The 18,221-nt window shown below is 39.1% G+C and overlaps 1 protein-coding gene across 1 annotated transcript; it reads right to left on the bottom strand.

The window, feature by feature from the left end:
• Positions 1-9,922: 9,922 nt before the first annotated feature.
• Positions 9,923-16,366, bottom strand: taf13 (TATA-box binding protein associated factor 13). Its single transcript, XM_023834001.2, has 4 exons — positions 16,112-16,366; positions 12,089-12,167; positions 10,686-10,783; positions 9,923-10,384 (listed from the first exon to the last, which is right to left on the bottom strand). Exons 1-4 carry the CDS (start codon positions 16,136-16,138, stop codon positions 10,214-10,216), a joined length of 375 nt encoding a protein of 124 aa, XP_023689769.1. The 5' UTR covers positions 16,139-16,366; the 3' UTR covers positions 9,923-10,213.
• Between the last annotated feature and the right edge of the window lie 1,855 nt (positions 16,367-18,221).

Genomic DNA, 18,221 nt, shown 5'->3' with positions numbered 1-18,221 from the left:
TTTCTGAATGTCCTGGCATCATTACAACAGATACAAATTTACAGAATTATAAATATCCATCTTTGTTTCAGTTCAAATAAATCCTACAGATATTGATGAATGCAGTAACAGGGGAAAGAGACATCTAACTGAAGTGTTTATCAAATGAATCGAACTTACACCATCTTCTATAATAACAAGTATTAATATGAATTGTGGAGCAGTGGACAAATTGCATCACAATGTCACCAATGTCACACCCAGTCATCATCTATAGTGTGTTTCCTCTACACTGACCACATCAAGCAAGATAATCAGAAGAGAAAACTGGAAAATGTACATACTTGGTAAGCAGACAAGCAATCTTGTCAGCTTCTAGAATATGATAGAAAATTTGTGATCATGTTCTATGGGAAAGGCACTGACAGAATTCTCTGGATGCTGTGCCTTGATTAGTATTAATGGTGTATGAACTTGTGACCATGTATGATTACAGAGAGGAGAGAAAAAGATTATCATTTACAAAAAGTGGGAAATTATGTGAAGGTAAGATATAATATGTAAAGTGATTAAAAAGTGAATAAGAATCATAGAGAGAAGCTAATATATATTTCTACATCGTGGACACATAATACAAAGAGCCCGCATCTGGTGAACAGAGTGCTCATGTGCTTAGGGTTTTAAAGGGACGAACTGTTTCACATTTAGCTCTGAATCAAGGGAAACTGATGCAACACAAAACTGTAGTTGTTTTTTTTTTTAATCAGCACTTTATGCCAGGTGCAGACAACTGCAGTAATTTAACACCCAGATACAAGAGTTACAACAGTCAAAACAACAAAGGCCTAAAAAAAAGGTTATGGTGCAACATAAACACAGAAAAGAATATGGCTGCAGTGGCCGTTTAGTAAAATGTTCAGGATGCCCAAACTGTATAGCATTGTCAAATCAAATCAAATCAAATCAGGACCCCCCCACGACCCTGAATAGGGCAAGCGGTTTCAGAAGATGGGTGGATGGATGGAAGTTGATCAGAGTGTGAAGGAACTTTCAAGCAGTAATCCATGACTTCCTGTTTCACTGGGGTATAAATATTAGGTGACACAGAGGCCAAATTCCATTAGGCTGTGTTTGAAATCAGGGGCTGCATCCTTCTAAGGCTAATGCATATTAGCAGAGTGACAAGGCTGACCTATTCAAAGGGTGTTTTCACATATAGTCCACTTTAAAGGAACTGAACTCAGACCTATAGAAGTGGTCCCAAAAGTGGACCAACAGAAAGGGAACTCAGTTCTTTTTTTGTTTACAATGCGAGTTCATTTGAAAGGGGACTTAGTTCTCTTTCTGATTTACTTCAGCTCAGATGGGGCCTCAGTCCTTTTTCTGTTCATACTTCAAGTTCTTATGGAGCTCTCAGACCTTTACTGCTTTGGATTCTGGGTAGTTTTCATTTCAAACAAGATGGCTGCACAATGGATGCAAATTCCTGTGTGTTGTACATAGTTGATGTTTTATGTTTCCTTCGTTCCAAATGTCAAGACGCACTGTAGTCTCCTTCTCTGACCAAACTATTTGGTGTCCGACATTTGCAGCCATTATTTTGCTTGTTTCACGGGACTGTACCACGTGATCTGCTTATGGCAAAGCTAAAGGGTAAAAATTGTCGAAGCAAGCCAGGACCGCTTTGTGTTCATAATGCGCAAGTTAAACGAACCGTGATGCAGACTAAAAGCGAACCGGACTGAGACTACCTCCCGATGTGGTCTCAGTTCAGTTCGTTTCAAAGGGGTCTGAGTTCGTTTGGCGTGTTCACAGATACGCAAAAAATCCTGACTAATTGATCTGAGTTTGCTTTAAAGGTGTGAAAACACCCAAAGGCTCCTTCAAATGAGGTCTAGAAATGTGTCGTCCTTTTGCTGAGTCACAAAGGATCCACCAGATGGAACCTTTGCAGCCCAATATATTCCAACATTCATGGTGCAGAGGTCAAGTGGGCAGACCGTCCCATTTGACAGTGCTTAGTGTTCGACCTGCGAGGAATGCAGCCGACAAAGGCTCATCTTCAGCGTTAGTCATTCATCAACATAGGAATCAAATGCGAGAGATGTGCTTTCATCTTCGTGAATCGGGGAATGGTTATATTAAAATAGCTACTCACCCGAAAATGCCCATTTCTACAATAATGGCCATAATTAAGTTCAAATCAACTGCAATGTTGCAAACTCACTTGAAAGAGGATCCAGGTTTATCTTGCCACCAGGCACAGTGAAGAGGATGGAAAAATTCCAAAGGAATTCTTTTGGAGAATTACAAGGAAAAAGTAGCATTTTGGGGTCAGCTATTCACCCAAACCAAGGCAAAGCAAGTTTGTTTATGTAGCACAATTCGGACAAAATTCAGGCAATTCAAAGTGCTTTACAAAGGCAGAAGACAAGACATTAAAATCACATTTAAAACACATTATTATTAATAATAATAATAAATTACCTAAAAGCCAAACAGTTAACTGAAAAGTAGTTATATTGAAGTGATAATGTATGACTTACCTGATTTAATTTATTGAAAAGCTGTAGCAAACTGTAATGTTTTAAGCCCTGATTTAGATGAGCTGAGAGTTTCAGCAGACCTCAGCTCTTCAGAAAGCTTGCTCCACAGATGGGGAACATAGAAACTGAATGCTACTTCTCCTTGCTTGGTCTTGATTCTGGGAACGCTTGAGTGAACCTTTCCCAGAAGACCTCACGGGTCTGGATGCCTCTTAATGTTCAAGTAAATCAGAAGTGCATTGAGGCCCGAGACCATTTAGTACTTTGTACACCAGTAATAATATTTTTAATTCAGTCCTATAACCATCAGATGTTGCCTCCATGGCAATATATATTTGGAAGGCAGTCAGAAAAATGCCATTCCTGTCATTTATCCAAAAGCACAAGTGCTTCTGGAATTTTGACTGGAACTATGTTGTATGATCAGATTAAATGGAAATCGAGTTCTTGGCAACAAACAGTACAGGTGGGTTTGGCATTCAAAAGAGATGTTTATCCTGAAAGGAACCCGGGGGGTCATTTATAAAGGCTTCATATGAACAAAAAAGCCACTAAAGATTGTTATGCACATACAAAGATTTTGGGATTTATAAGGGAACAACAAAAATAAATCCCCCTGAAAAAGTTTGCACGTCTATGAATGGTGCAGTGCAGCCGTACGAATGTGTCAGAGGAAACAGGAAAAAGTGACATCTAGAGTTCGGATAGAAATGTGCATCTATGTTGCATTTAGTTAGTCTTTGCACTTGGGGAAATGCACATTAAATACTGAAACATTTTTACTATATCTCATAAGCAACTAACATTCAGCATCTGTTTTATTTTTTAAATGAATGACTTTATATGACAATGGTCTCTATTTAATGCATAGAATCTATGGTAAATCAGAGGTGTACATACTCAAAAGTCATAGGTAACAACACATGTGTACTCACACGTACAATTACTGTAATATGTATCATGGCCCATGTGTAAGTATGTCACACGCAGCATCATCATGGCATATTTAACTTTGTTGGATGACGTTGTGTACGACCAAACACAAAGGTAACGGGTATTAGAGACCACAATGATTATTTTTCCATTGATGATGTGGCTTATCAGCCATCTTGGATTATAATGAGTGATTCTGATGGAATTGTGTGATGAATTGGTCTCAGCTCTTGAACAACCTACATTACAAAATCATGCTGTTCCTGTCCATCTTTAAGTACTTAAAAAACCTGGATCACACACTTCCATCATTCTAATGTTATGGGTGCTATTGCGGGCCATTGCAATAAAAGCACCATCAAAGAATGAATGTATATAATATAAAGCAATGCAGGTCGTCTCATATATAACATACACACACACACACACACATATATATATATATATATATATATGAATCTCAGTACTCACATTTATACAAAGGTTTTGGGATTTATAAAAGAACACCATAAATAAAACATACATATATGTATATTTGTGAAATAAATACCCACATGTGTAGAAGAGAGTACACCCTCTTTCAGTTCTATGGTTTTACATATTAGGACATTAAAATATAAACTCATCTGGTCCTTACTAGATTTCACCGTGTCCTTATTTTACAAAGATGAAGCCAAAATGGAGAGAGGCCATGTGTCAAAAAATAAGTACCCCCCACAATCCAATAGCTCTCTTAAGGTCCTGCCACAACATTTCAATCAGGATGAGGTCTGGACTTTGACTAGGTAATTGCAACACCTTGATTCATTTCTTTTTTAGCCATTCTGTTGTAGATTTGCTGGTGTACTTGGGATCATTGTCCTGTTGCATGACCCAATTTCAGCTATAGCTTTCGGACAGATAGCCTCATATATGACCCTACAATACTTTGGTATACAGAGGCGTTTACCATGGTATTCATGTTCGACTCAATAACTGCAAGGTATCCTGGTCCTGTGGCTACAAAACAAGCCCAAATCATCACCCCTCCATCACCATGCTTGACAGTTGGTATGAGGTGTTTTTGCTGATAAGCTGTTTGGTTTTCATCAAACGTGGTGCTGTGCATTATGGCCAAACTTCTCCACTTTGGTCTCGCCTGTCCAAAGGATATTGTACCATAAATCTTGTGGTTTGTTCTGGCAGCTCTTCCAAACAAGCCATACTTGCTCACAATCTTTTTTCTAATTGTACTGTGATGAAAGTTAACATTTAACCTGTCAACTAAGGCCTGTAGAGTCTCAGCTCTTGGTTTTTTTTTGCAATTTCTCCGACCATTGCAGGGATGACCTTGGGGTTAATTTGCTGGGTCGTCCACTAATGGGAAGATTGGCAGCTGTCTCAAATGTTTTCCACTTGTGAATAATCTTTTTCACTAAAGAATGATGGACTTCAAATTGTTCGGAAATGGCCTTATAACCCTCTCAGACTGATGGGCAGTAACAATTGCTTCTCTAAGATCATTGCTGAGGTCTTTCCTCCTTGGCATTGTGGTAACATACATGCTATAGACCAGCAAAGTGCCAAAACGTCTGCTTTCATAGAAGTGGTCACACTTGCTGATGATCAATTAATCAAGTGCATCAAGCACCTGAATGTTACTTATCTTTTTAATTCCTTTTGAAGCAGTAAGGGTGTATTTAATTTTTCACTACTGCTTCTGCATTTTGGCTTAGTTTTTCTTAAATAAATGATTACACAGTGTAATATGTCATGTGCTGTTGTTCATCTAAGGTTGTATTTATCTAATGTCCTTAATTTTAAGACAGAGGGTGTACTTTCTTTTTCACATGACACACACACACACACACACAGAAACATACGCACATATACCGTGGTGATCAGAATTAGAGAACAAGAGAGGTTTTGCCATCAATAAAAGCTATGCCGCATCACAAAATGGTTTAAACAAGAAGTTTAAAGAAGACATGCATATACACACACACACACACACACACACACAGGTAGGGTATACATATCCTTATGGGGACCGCTAATTCATTTCAATAGGAAAAATGCTAATGCTAACTATGACAACCTTAACCCCTACCCTGCCCTAACCATAACCATAAGTAACCTAACAAAATACAAGAGTTTTTGCATTTTTAGTTTTTTCATAGAAGTCACCGATTTTTATAAAATAGAGTTTTCCCTTATGGGGAACAGGAAACCGGTCCCCATAAGGGAAAAAAAACAGATATTTATCACATTATGGGGACATAAGGATAGGTAAACCCGCTCACACACACACACGTACAGCTCTGGGAAAAATTAAGAGAATTAAAAGACTACAGCACTATTTTTTGTTTCAGTCATTTCTTAATTCATGGGTGTGTGTCTGTGAACAATATGTATACAGCCTGGTTCTTCTCTGCTCCTCATTAATAAAGAGCCTCTTCCTGGCTTTATGGGACTTCAGTCCTGCTTCTAGGAGCCTGATATGAAGTGTCAGTGTTGCATTTCACACCTACACTTAATGTTTCCCATTCCTTCTGAAGGTCACTTGATATCATCCTTTGATTAATGAGAAACTGTCAGATAAGGTAACGGTCATCTCTGGCATTAGGAAATCACTTCCACCACTCTGGCTGGTTTGTGGTTATTGCCAGTGTCTTCTGCTTCGCTTTGTTCTTGCGTACTGCTGTCTTAGAAATTTTGAACCTGGAAGTAACCTGCTTCTCATGTAGCCTTTTGCCAGCAGAACCGGGATTAAACCAGGATTTACAAATGCAGATTGTTTTCAAAATATAGAGAGGTTTCTTAATCTTTTTCAAGAGCTACGTATGTGTGTGTGTGTGTGTGCGAGTATGTATAGCTATATATATATGTACAGTATATATATATATATATATATATGAGACATATGTCAGAGTTTTTCGTATGTGTAAGCTTTCCTTTGACTGATATTTACATGCATTACTCACAGGAAACAGCGGTTACTCACTTAAACTCTGGGTATTAACCCTATTTCACTAACTACATAGACAAGAGAAATGTCAGTACAACGGATATTAAATCTGTGACCGTTTAATTATTTCTATCAGCTTATTGAGCTGACCTCCGTAACAGTAGCAGTCACATGCTGCCATTCGGCTATTTCGTTTGTTTGTCACACCGGCAAACATACTTCCAGATAAAATTATTTGCCATCCCTCCACTTCGGATACTATAAAGTCTGCACTTCAAATTTGTTTCGAGAAATATTGTTTGAGGCTCCACCGCTTCTGAAATGGCATTGCAAACGTAGGATGTGCGCGTTTATATACACGGGGTCAAGTTGCATTGCTAATGCAGGGTAAATAGTGCTTGGGAATGGGGGACCTCTTAAGCACACACACACGATATGTGGGATTTATAACTTGTACAATGTGTATTGCAGTTTACACAAGGTTTTATAAACCTGACGTTTACTTTCGTATGAAAATTGAGTTTATGTATAAATGTTTCCTGAAGAATGTATTTTTATAAATCCTATCGGTGACGTAGGCGGCTGCCTAGGGCGCTGAACTGACACCGGATTTCACTTTGCCTCAGACAGGGGGTGCCGGTGGTGATGAACCACATCAGCTAAGATCGTCACTGGGCTGCATTTCCTCCAAAGGCCCTGGGAAACTTGTTAGGACACATGGTATCATGGGCACCATTTTAAATCTAAATCTGGCTGCTTCTTCCATGAAACTAAAATGGGTTCGTCATTGGATGTTCCAGCGGGACAATGCTCTAATCAACACAAAAAAATTGGTGATTGAACACAAAATTATGCTCCTGCCGTGGCCTTCACCTACACAAGAAAAGATGCAGGACCCTGAATGATTCTGTAAAAGGGAATGGTCTCAGATTCCTTGCTCCGCATCATCCAACCTTATAAGATGTTATAGAAGATGCAGTGCTGCTATGCTGGCAGGATGCCAATAATTGTGGCTGATGTGATTTTGTTAGAAATAAATATTTCTTGATAAGGGATTTTTTTTTCTTCCTTGGAATAAATTTACTTCACTTATAGGCTGGATATTTCCCATCTTTTCAGTGTGAGATTAAGCTTATTTACCAAAAAGGTGAATTTCTTATAATACTTCTTACTCGTCCTTAGCAGGGGTGCCAATAATTGTGCCCATGTCAAATATAATAAATTAGTTTAAGAAATCCTGTCAGGCAAGTCATTACGAGGCTAAAATCATTATGAAAACAAGCAAAAACTCCAGGCATTAGGGTAATAAAAAACTTTTATTGACTGTGCATATAGAAATGCATGGAATTAAGACATTATTCTATCCTGAAAAGAAGAACAATCTGTCTACAATAAAGACCTCGGGTACAATCATGAGTTCAGAATCCCAGAGGAATTTCCAAATTCTATTGTTCGAATTGTAAATTGTGGTTTTTGAGGATGTGTTTTCCCCCATGAACTGTGTTACTTGGAGCTCAAGAATTTCACTCACTTATTGTTCATGAAAACTGTGAGGATAAATCTGAATCTACACTATTTATTTGCAAGTCGTCCAAATACCTGGTCTGCTTTCACAACCAGTCATTTGTACAGGTCTTTTAATGTCTGTGAAATAAATGGTACTCCTTCATTGGAAAAAACTGGACAAAAATGGACCATGGTAAAAAGGTAAACATACCCTGAAGAATTATTTTTATCTGGATTATTCTGCAGAAGCTCCCCTTCATAAACAGTAGCAAAAAGCGATGAGACACATCCCAGCTTTTTAAGGGGATGTTTTTTGTGGTTTTGGGCCAAAAGGACAGCTGCAGAGAGAGTAGGGGGTTGGAGGCGCCGCAGCCTGTCTGACGTGGTTTTTAGACAGCTGAAGACGAACTGCTCCACCTCCTCCTGTTCTACAGTCTACTGAGGGGAACAAACCGCTAGCTGCAATAACACCCGGCTGGAGTCCGAAAATTGCTGCATACAGTCAAAGGGATGCTTGACCTTGGTCTAGGAGAGTTGCCTCAGCTTCTTTCAATCTCACCCTGGCAGCAAGCCCATTCTCTCCACCACTGATTTCCTCGGGAGGTTCTGCCATCTGACCTTCTCCAAACACAAGCGGCAGCAGCCACTCAGTACTTGGCCATAAACATGCAGCGTCCACCCACTAGAAACTGTAGGAAAATGCTGTTTGCTATTTTGGGCAATTTTTTATTTTTTTTTAAATGGGTAACACATATGTGAAGGAAGGGAGGGAAGTACTTTTGAGGCCAAGCAAGAAAGTCCCAGCGGTACAATCCTCAACTGGGTTTGTGAATTGTGTCTCTCTGTAGCTTCAGGACAGCAGAGAAAACCTGCCGTTGCTATGGAGCAGAAAGGTTTCCATAGTTTGCCTGGTCAGTCACCCTCCCCCCCCCAGCCCACCCCACCACACGCCCCAAGCTTGCGGGAAAGCTTTGATCAAGATTGGCGAACAGATGGACAACACATGGGGAGTTGGTAACGGAACAGAGAATTTTCTCTTTTTAGAGATAGGGAATGGAACGAGCAGTACAAAAGAGGGTGGCATTTAAGAAAAAACCGGCAATTAACATAGGTGTTCTTGGCCATTTGATCACAAAGAAACTGGGAACCAAGATGAAACCCTATTATTTTAACATATTATGAATTCCTTTACACTCTTAGTGCTGTGCCTTGCCCAAAATAAGAGGCATATATTGGCACTAAAGTAAAATTCTAGAAAGAATTCGTCTTGGAGCTTCCAAATTAAGCATGTTTTAAGAAATCTTTTTCATTGGAACAGCAAAAAGAACTACCTGTTCATCTTCAGAACACATATCCTATAATCATCCTAAGTGCATGATGTCTATCCCCAGCTAGAAAAAGCATCTGGAAGATAGACGGATGAAAAAATTTAAATGAATTCCACATCACTGCTAAATAAGAATAATGCAATGCTGAGTGTACAGCTGAGCCCTGTATTTACCCGTAGATCTCTTGCATGTGAACCATGTTCTCATCAAAATACATGAACCTGTTTCTTAATGTGAAAAACAGTGTTCCTGACTGACTTCTGCATTATTGCCCAAGAGGAGGAGTGCATCAATATTCACCTATGCCTAAAATAACCACCATACACTGCTCTTTTTTTGGAGCAAACTTTACACATCTGTGCCGCTGAAAATATTTCCCACCGGCCATCTGCCAAAAAAGTGAAGCTGTTGGGTACCCAGTTTCCTCTCATGCTGGTTGGGGTGAAGGTGCACAGCTGTATCCTTGAGGTAACATAACTTCTATGTTCTAAAAGCAGAGGAAGAACACACTCACAGGACCTACATAACCTTCACTTTCATCATCGTTGCTCAATAAAATTTACTCCTTACCCTAAGTTTGCCAACTCTATGAGTAAGATATTCAAATATCTTTCTGAAAGATGCACGTACTCAGTATACTGAACACTGTTGAATAACAATGTTAATATTAATACACTAATCCATTGATTTAGGCAAAAATTTATTGGTACAAAGCACTTCCCCATAAAAAACATGGCTGCAAAACCTTGGGACTGGTCTTTAGCATTAAACAATGATGAAGGAGAATGGAACAACATCCATAGCACTGGAAATCTAATAACTACATGCGTGTAATTATGCTCTAACAAGAATTTGATAAAATGCTCAGTTCAACTACACAATGCATGATGACCAATTTTTTTTTAATCTTAATAAACATAAGGGAACAAACGTTAAATACAAAATACATTTGAAAGCAATGCAGAAACTTGTATTTAGGATCCATAATTTGCTTCATCAAAAGCTTTGCGAGCCCGTTTCAGTTCTTCATTCATTGTCAGGAGATCCTTAACTCTGGCAAATTTCCGTGGATCTTTTCTAATAAGAAATACAATGTCTTCCACTTGCACCCGACCTTGACGTCCAATTGACATTGCTTTGTGTGTCTAAAAATAGAATTTTGAAAAACAGAACCAGTTTCACATATACTGGAAGAATTTCAATTTCCTGTTAATATTTCCCAATTTTGGAGGGGAAGACTGGGGTAACCCTGATTTAGGGCTGCATCACATCTAACGCGCTTTACAGAATTTGCCCTCATTTCCAAAATATCTATTTGTGTGACATTTACTAGGATAAAATATCCACTACTGTATCATCATGGTAAGGTAAACAGTGACTTGGAATAAAAATTCACATATGCAAAGGCTTGCACCATTGCAACAGTTTTTACAAGTCATACCTTACCATTTCTGTGATAAATTCTATCACAAGGTCCTCCAAAATATCCACAGACTCCGTGTATGGATTTTGATCATCACCAAATCCATACATCATGCATCGAACTATTGTGTGTGGGGGGGGGGGGGGGAGGCAGGGTAAGGATAGATAAGAAAAAAAGATAAAGCTGTGAACAGCATTTTCATTTTATATTAAATTTCTTCAACAGGCAACCAAAACATTTCACATCATTAAGCAGAACTGAATTCCCCATATTCTTTGTAAAATTACATTACTGCTCTGAATAGTTAATAAGCTTTTATGTGTTTAACTTTTTGTTTTGAAGACATTGATTTAGTTAAGAGCATACAAGTTCAATTTCTGCATTAATATAAGATGTAAAAAGCAAGTAGACATTGTCAGTACTATGAATTGCTTGTAAAGGTACACAGAGGCAATACATTTAACATTAAGATATTTCAAGCAATTACAACCCAAAACATACTCATAACACTCTACTAAAGTGGTCATCTTTAGTGAGAGTAATGAAATATCTAATACACGAGTATGCATAAAATGATGCCAAGTCAATCCATTGGAAATCCAACAGTTTAAGAACTGTGTTTTGACAACTGCTCATGTCTCAGTTGTTGTTCCCTTGAATGTAGTGAGAGCACACAAGTGTGTGTCATGAGTGGACTCGTGTTTTTGAAAATCGTACGTCAACTTTTTAAAGCAGCAAGTTAAAAAGAACATTTCACCAGATATTCTTCATTTAGTCCAGCTGAAAAATTTGATTTACATTCATATTTGTGACTAACCTGACTTGAGTAACATGATAAAATTCATTAGAAAATTCAAGGTGAAACAAAATACTGTGATATTACTATTTGTAAATTTCACTGCATTTCAGTCGTGGCCTCAGCAGAAAGGTCACATGTCTGTGGGCCAGTGAGCAAGACTCTTAGCTGCCAGCACCCAGGGGCGTCACACACTGGCTGACCCTGTGCTGTGACCCCCAAGCTCACTCTCACCTGTGTAATGTGTCTGTGTCCCATAGAGAGCAAGATGGGACACAAGATGGGACACAGCAAGATTCTATTCTATGTTGCAGAACATTTAAGGTGCTACCATCTCATGAAATATTTCTGTACATTATTACTGTATGGGCTACTTCATGTCATATAGCACCCAATATGTTAGCTAGAAAGTACTTAAGATTTTTTAATTGGCAAATTTCAGTAAAATGGACAAATCTCATATCCATATTTATTCAATGATTATAGACAAAGGGCAAAATGTGACTTAAAAATATGAAATCGCTACTCAGAACTAGCACTGTCCTATTCTGTACAATTCCCCTGAGGATTCAACTCTAAAGCATTCCATGCATATTTCATGTTCTAACCAAAATGACAAAAATTACTTACGTTCTTTAGAAAAAAGCCTCTTTCTCTTCCCATGGCCCCCCTCAGCTCCTATTCCACCATCTTCAATGTCTTCATCAAACTAAGAAAAAGAGATGCTATGACAATCTCTTGATAAACGCTATCGATTCAGCACATTATCCAAAAGGAAAATTTAGGAATGTATGGCAGTATTCACCGCGCATTTGTGTCTGAAAGCGTACGACTACATGATGCGACTGATATAGATGTTTTCCTTGTCTGATAAAGTTACAATAACTTAATGGATTTATTAGAGGTGCACCGATCGGATATTCGGATTGGTATCGGCACTGATCCATCCCTACTACACGGATCGGGTATTGGCCATATGTGACCAATTCACGTCCAATACTTACTTCGTTTTTGGCAGTCTGTAAAGAGATCCTATTGTTAAGTCAATTTGTAAAATCAACTGCACGACAGTTCTTTCCCATTTTAGACGTGTTTTTTTGCAGAACTCAAGCGGAACGTTAACACTGCCTCTCAGTCTTTTTGCCACTCAGTGGGTGTGAGCGCAGTGACTTCCGCCTGCTGTGACGTCATGTGGATGCCCTTTGCAGTAGGAGGAATGTAATAACATCAGATAAGAGGGCGATGATCTGCAAGTATGTTATGCGTTTAACAACTAGTATTAGCACAGTGATTTGTAATCTTTGTAAAAACAAAGTTTTGAGAGGTGGAAGTAGCGTTTAGTGGAAAAGCCCACTAAATCGAGTGCATGGAATTGTGCTAGATAACATGAAAAAAGCAATGGCAGTTGTGTATTGGAATCGTATCTGAACTGAAAAAATGTGGATCGCCCCTCCCTGGTATTTATCTGGGTAGAAAGTGCACATTTACACAAGACAAAAAGCACAATTTAACATTAGAATATATGAAAATTCCACATTTTCCACATTAAAAATCAGTAAAAAATGTCTTGTTCTCCCAGAAGTTAGACATCTAGTTGAATGGATGAACATCATTTCAGTTTCCAAACCTCTCCTCACTTAATTAGTTAAAAATTCAATGGGATATTTATTAGCCACGAGGTGTGCTAATAGTCGAGTCCAGAAATACATGGGTGTATTGTATGGTTGCTGCAAATAATGGGGTGAGGTTTGAAATGGTTAAGCTAACACACTTTGACAAACATAATAGCACAGTTTTACACCAATATAAGGTCATTTAAACATCATTTACTTTGGCTGCCTAAGACATTTGCACAATACTGTGTGTGTGTGTGTGTGTACACACACACACACACACACACACACACACAAATAGGCGAATTAATATTTATCACAAACACATATCATATGTAAAAATTCTGGGTTACTGGAGTCTGGAGCCTATCCAGGGAATTAGAGGCGCAAAGCAGGGAATAACCCAGGACAGAGCATTAACCTATCACAGTGCTGAAACCCACAGACAATCAATAAACTCCATCTTATGGTGCGTTCCATTTGCCCTGGGAACTCGGATTCCGAGTTGGATTCCGAGTTTCAAAGCCGGAAGTGACGACATGCGCGCTCCCGTTTCTCGGAGATCCGAGAATGATCTCGGATAACGCAGAGGATCCCGAGTTCAGAATCGAAGATGGCTGCGCCCTTTATCAACAGAAGGGAAAGTTGTAGTTTTATCCTGTTTAAGCACTACTTCTCATTTCTGGCTCATTAAATCGGTCGCACACACTATACCGTCCAACTTATCTGTGGACGTGTTGCTACGGAGTTTTATACGTGAAGCACCGCGCGTAATGTGTTATCAAGTGATATGGCTAACAATGGCTACCAATTAACCGGTCTAGAATTGGATTTCATGATTAGTCGGATTATTTGTCGGATTTAAGGTAGTTCGGGCTAATTGTAAGTGAACGAAAATAAAGGCCATTTAAACTGAGGTACCTTAAATCCGACAAGTTGTCCGGCTAAGCAAAAAATCTTGCTTTTTCATATGGGTCGATGGTATTGCTACTTCTTTGGCAAATGGAACGTATCCAACTGGGTTTTTCCGAGTTTTTACCGGATGTGACGTAATCTCGGATTCCGAAAATCGGAATCCGAGGCAAATGGAATGCACGATTAATCTTAATGTTTTTGGACTGTGGGGGGAAATCAGAGAACCTGGAGGAAACCTCGGCATGGCACAGTGAGAGCATGCAAACTCCAACCTCAGTCCCCATTGGTGTAAGGCAACCAAGCTAAACACAGCACCACCTCAAGGCCAAACAATTTCATTTTTGAAACCTCTGGCTTCCTGTTTGCACATTCCCTTTGGAAACTGACTTAGCAGCCAGTGTATAAGGTACACCCGCTCATCAATGCTCATTCTGCCAGTTCAAACAGTGAATCACACAGCTGCAACTCAAAACTGAAAGCATACAGAAAAGGTCAAGATGTTAAACACTGTCCATTTTAATAGAGCTTAAGTGATTTTTAATGTGGTATGACTGTTACCGGGCAGCACAGAGACTCAGGGGGTGGCATCAAGTCACACCTCACACCTGATGGGGCCTCAGGTTCTGCCTCTGCTTTGTGAGTGTGCAATGTCTCCCTGCGCAGTGTGGGTTTCCTTCATGGGTCAAAGATACACAGCTAGGTGAAGCGGAGTCTAAATCTCCAATTGTGTGTGCATGCGTGTGTATATTCCCTGCATACTGAATTTACAGAGAATGGCATGAGCACAGGAGAAAATCCCATCAGCAACCAGAAGGGATTTCTGGTTAAGTCAGAGGAGAACAGCCAGAATCAATGGCAACAGGAAGATGACAGGTACAATAATAATAATAAGAGGAGGTATAATGGGGGCATGTGCTAATTACAGCACATTGCAGCACCCATCACATGACAAACCACCTCAGGGATGAGAACCTCAGCACCACGCTAGTCTGAATGGACAAGTGTATTCCAGGGGCTGGAGTGCCAAACCTGTCACTGACCCCCAGATTTGGAGGATCTCCTTACAGGACTAGATGTAGAGTAACATCATACCCAGGATGAAGCAATTGGAGGTTAAGGGCCTTGCTCAAGGGCCCAATGGAGTAGGATCACTACCGGCATTCATGGAATTTAAACCAGCGACCATCCAACTGCTGGCACAGAGCCCTAGCCTCAGAGCCACCACTCCATCACAACAATAATGATGATGATAATAATAATAGGGATATTCACATAACGTTTGTTATGAAATATAGATATAGGCTGTCTATGTAGGTACATTCATTTTAAGTTTCACACGTGTTTAAAACTCAGAATGCTTGTTGGTCCCAAAACAAACGCCCTCGGGTCTGCTACATGCGGCTCAATAACCATCACAAAATAACTTTCTTTTTATACTCCAAAACGGTCTGTTTATCAAACCCTCGAGATTTGCTCAAAGCTTAAAAATAATTTGGAAAAAAAATCCTCGATTTACTTCGATGATTTCCAACTAGACTTTTTACCAACCAATGTCCTTTTTTGTTTCAGCATTAATATGTTTAATATGTTTATTTTGCAAACGACTTCTACTGACTTTTCTGTTTGGAAGATGCTACAGTTAGATGCTAAAAGTACAGAAGATGTTAAAAGTTTTACTATTAACATATAGAAACACATATAGAAAAGACTTAATGGTGTGGGTTTTAACTTAAACAGGTTAATATTTGAGCCTTATATTCATATATAGCATCATGGGGGGCCCCAAGGGAAACGGCATTTCAATGCACACGGATGTGAAAATATCTGCGGATACAAACGGAAGGTAGCCTAAACAACACGAAAGCTGTGAAACGAGAAAAATACGGCTACGCGATCTTATTGGTAATAAAATTTACAATGGACACCAGGACAGGATAGAATCAAATCATGTTTTGATTCTGTGCAGTATTAATTCGACATGACCGCGCTACGAAACTATAGACTGATGTCGAAATACGTAGCCATGAGCTGTTTTCAGTATTACAAAATATTCTCCACTACAACTTGTTTCTAAGAAAGGAAAAATAATTAACTTCACAAACAAAATTTAAAACTGAACCCTTACCCCCGTATCGTCCTCTTCTTCTGCCATTCTGAATATCTAACGTTATGCAGGAATTTTTTTGTTGTCCGTGAACGGTTAAAAGTATAAACAAATAAAACCAAAGACACTTTTCACTAAAGCATTACAATGAATGCAAAAGGAAAAGTGACTTTAATACATATTCACGGAAAAACAAACCGATCGTTATTCACAGTATGTGGGTCTGGATTTCATTTCCCGAAAAATAACTGTAAGTAACCTTCCAAAAAAAAAAGTAGCGCCCCCTAGAGTAGGGGAAGACAAAACGGCGACTGAGACAGAAGGTCATCTACGGATGTATTTAAAGCTGGCGAGCTTTGTCGGTTCTGCTACTGACCAAACACAAAATTATCCCAATCTGTTTACCTGTGATTTTCATAATATTACTATTTGAGATAGAAACCAAGATTATTTTCAGTGATCATTCGCCTAAAAGGTCCGTTTAGAAGCGTTCTTTGAATCGATAACTCCCGACACGTAGCCTTCAGTATTCCCCGAGTGGGTCCCTTTTATGTTTAATCAAATGGAAGTAAAGCAGGCCGGACTCCAGCTTTGAAATGTTGGGTGAGCCACAGGATTATCTAATGTGGGCGGAGGGTAAATCTGTCCATTTTTAGTTTAAAATTTGGCTTGTGAGTTGCACGAGTGTATCAGCAGGCGAGACTGCGTATAACCTAAATTATCCAGTGCAGACATAAGGGGAAGAAACTTGCATTTAAACACCTATATGCCAAGAAGAAATATTTTCAAGTTTAAACCGTTTCAATTTATCAACATTTCTATACAGAAAGTGTTGTCTGTGGTACTATGTATTGTCTACTATCGTCTGGTTTCCCTCTTCTGTGATTGTGTGCTGTAGAGTCAAATCATAATTTCCATCCATCCATACATCCATCTTCTGTTACCTTTTGTCCTGTTCAGGGTCGGGGGGGGGGGGGGGGGGGGGGGGCACAGCCTGCAATCAATTTCCTATGGCATAATACAAGTTTTCTGATTCTGATTAAAACCTCCTTTTAGGGTTGCACTGGCTTTTCATTTTAAATTACATTAAAGGATATTTTTGTTCCTTCTACCTTAGTCCTGCAAAATTCTCTGTTTGGACTTTGGTGTTGGCAATCTATAAGGTGATTCTACGGAAGTTAAGGGCTCAACTAACCTGAGTAAACACCAGCGATGTGTACACGCTCCAGTAATTGCTGCATGTTTTATGCATCTTTTCAGTTCCACATATTCAGCTCATTGAAATATTTGCGTTATTTGTAAAGGAATACCACACAGGTGAACGGTACTACAGTTTTGGGCACTCCCTTTATCCACTGGAGCTTCAGTCATTTTCTCTTGCAGTTATTTCAAAGAAAAAAAAAATCTTGTTAATGGTATATGTTACTGTAATCAAGCTACTGGTTCAAATATCTTAATTGTTCTTCGGACAAAATCTGTTCCTTTAAGAGATAAAAGGGTTGAATGCCTTTACCACAGGCAGAGCCCACTTTTAGAAGCTATCCAGGACATTTTTTGTTTTAGAATTTCCCCAAAGCAAAATCAACCAAGTATTAGTAGGAATGTTTCCAATAAGCCAGATTCTCTCCATGGGTCACTCTTCTCTAGCCTGTCCTATTATGCATTTCTATGACCCTCAAATGCTTTTAGTTTTCAGCATTGTGCAGATACATTTGGCAACCTTTTAAAAGCAGGCCTTGCCACAATGTTTATTATTGAACAATTTAGTAATGTCCATCCTAGACTCTAAATTCAAGAAGTGGAAAATGGTACAAAAATGGTACAAAGTAACTAGGGAAATCTGGTTAAAAGTATTAATTTGTGCAACCATGTTGGTCCATAGAACAGTAGAAGGGGTCTACAGAAATGTATCAAATTCACAAAATATAAGTATAATCAATCAGTTTATGCAATGCACAAAATATCCCACTCCCCCAATGTACATGCCTTGTGTCAAGGGGGAAAAAAGGAGGGAAAAATTCTGTGCCCCCTGAAGTCGAAATTCCGACTTGTAAAGTCGCAGGAATGTACACACCACCAACCTCAGAATTCAAGATGGCTGCACTATTTATAAACAGAAGTTAAAGCTGTA

The sequence above is a fragment of the Paramormyrops kingsleyae genome, chromosome 18 (genome assembly GCF_048594095.1).
Source record: "Paramormyrops kingsleyae isolate MSU_618 chromosome 18, PKINGS_0.4, whole genome shotgun sequence".
NCBI classification, from domain to species: Eukaryota; Metazoa; Chordata; class Actinopteri; order Osteoglossiformes; family Mormyridae; genus Paramormyrops; species Paramormyrops kingsleyae.
Note: the sequence above shows the minus strand (reverse complement) of the source record. Positions and strands in the feature narration are given on the sequence as shown.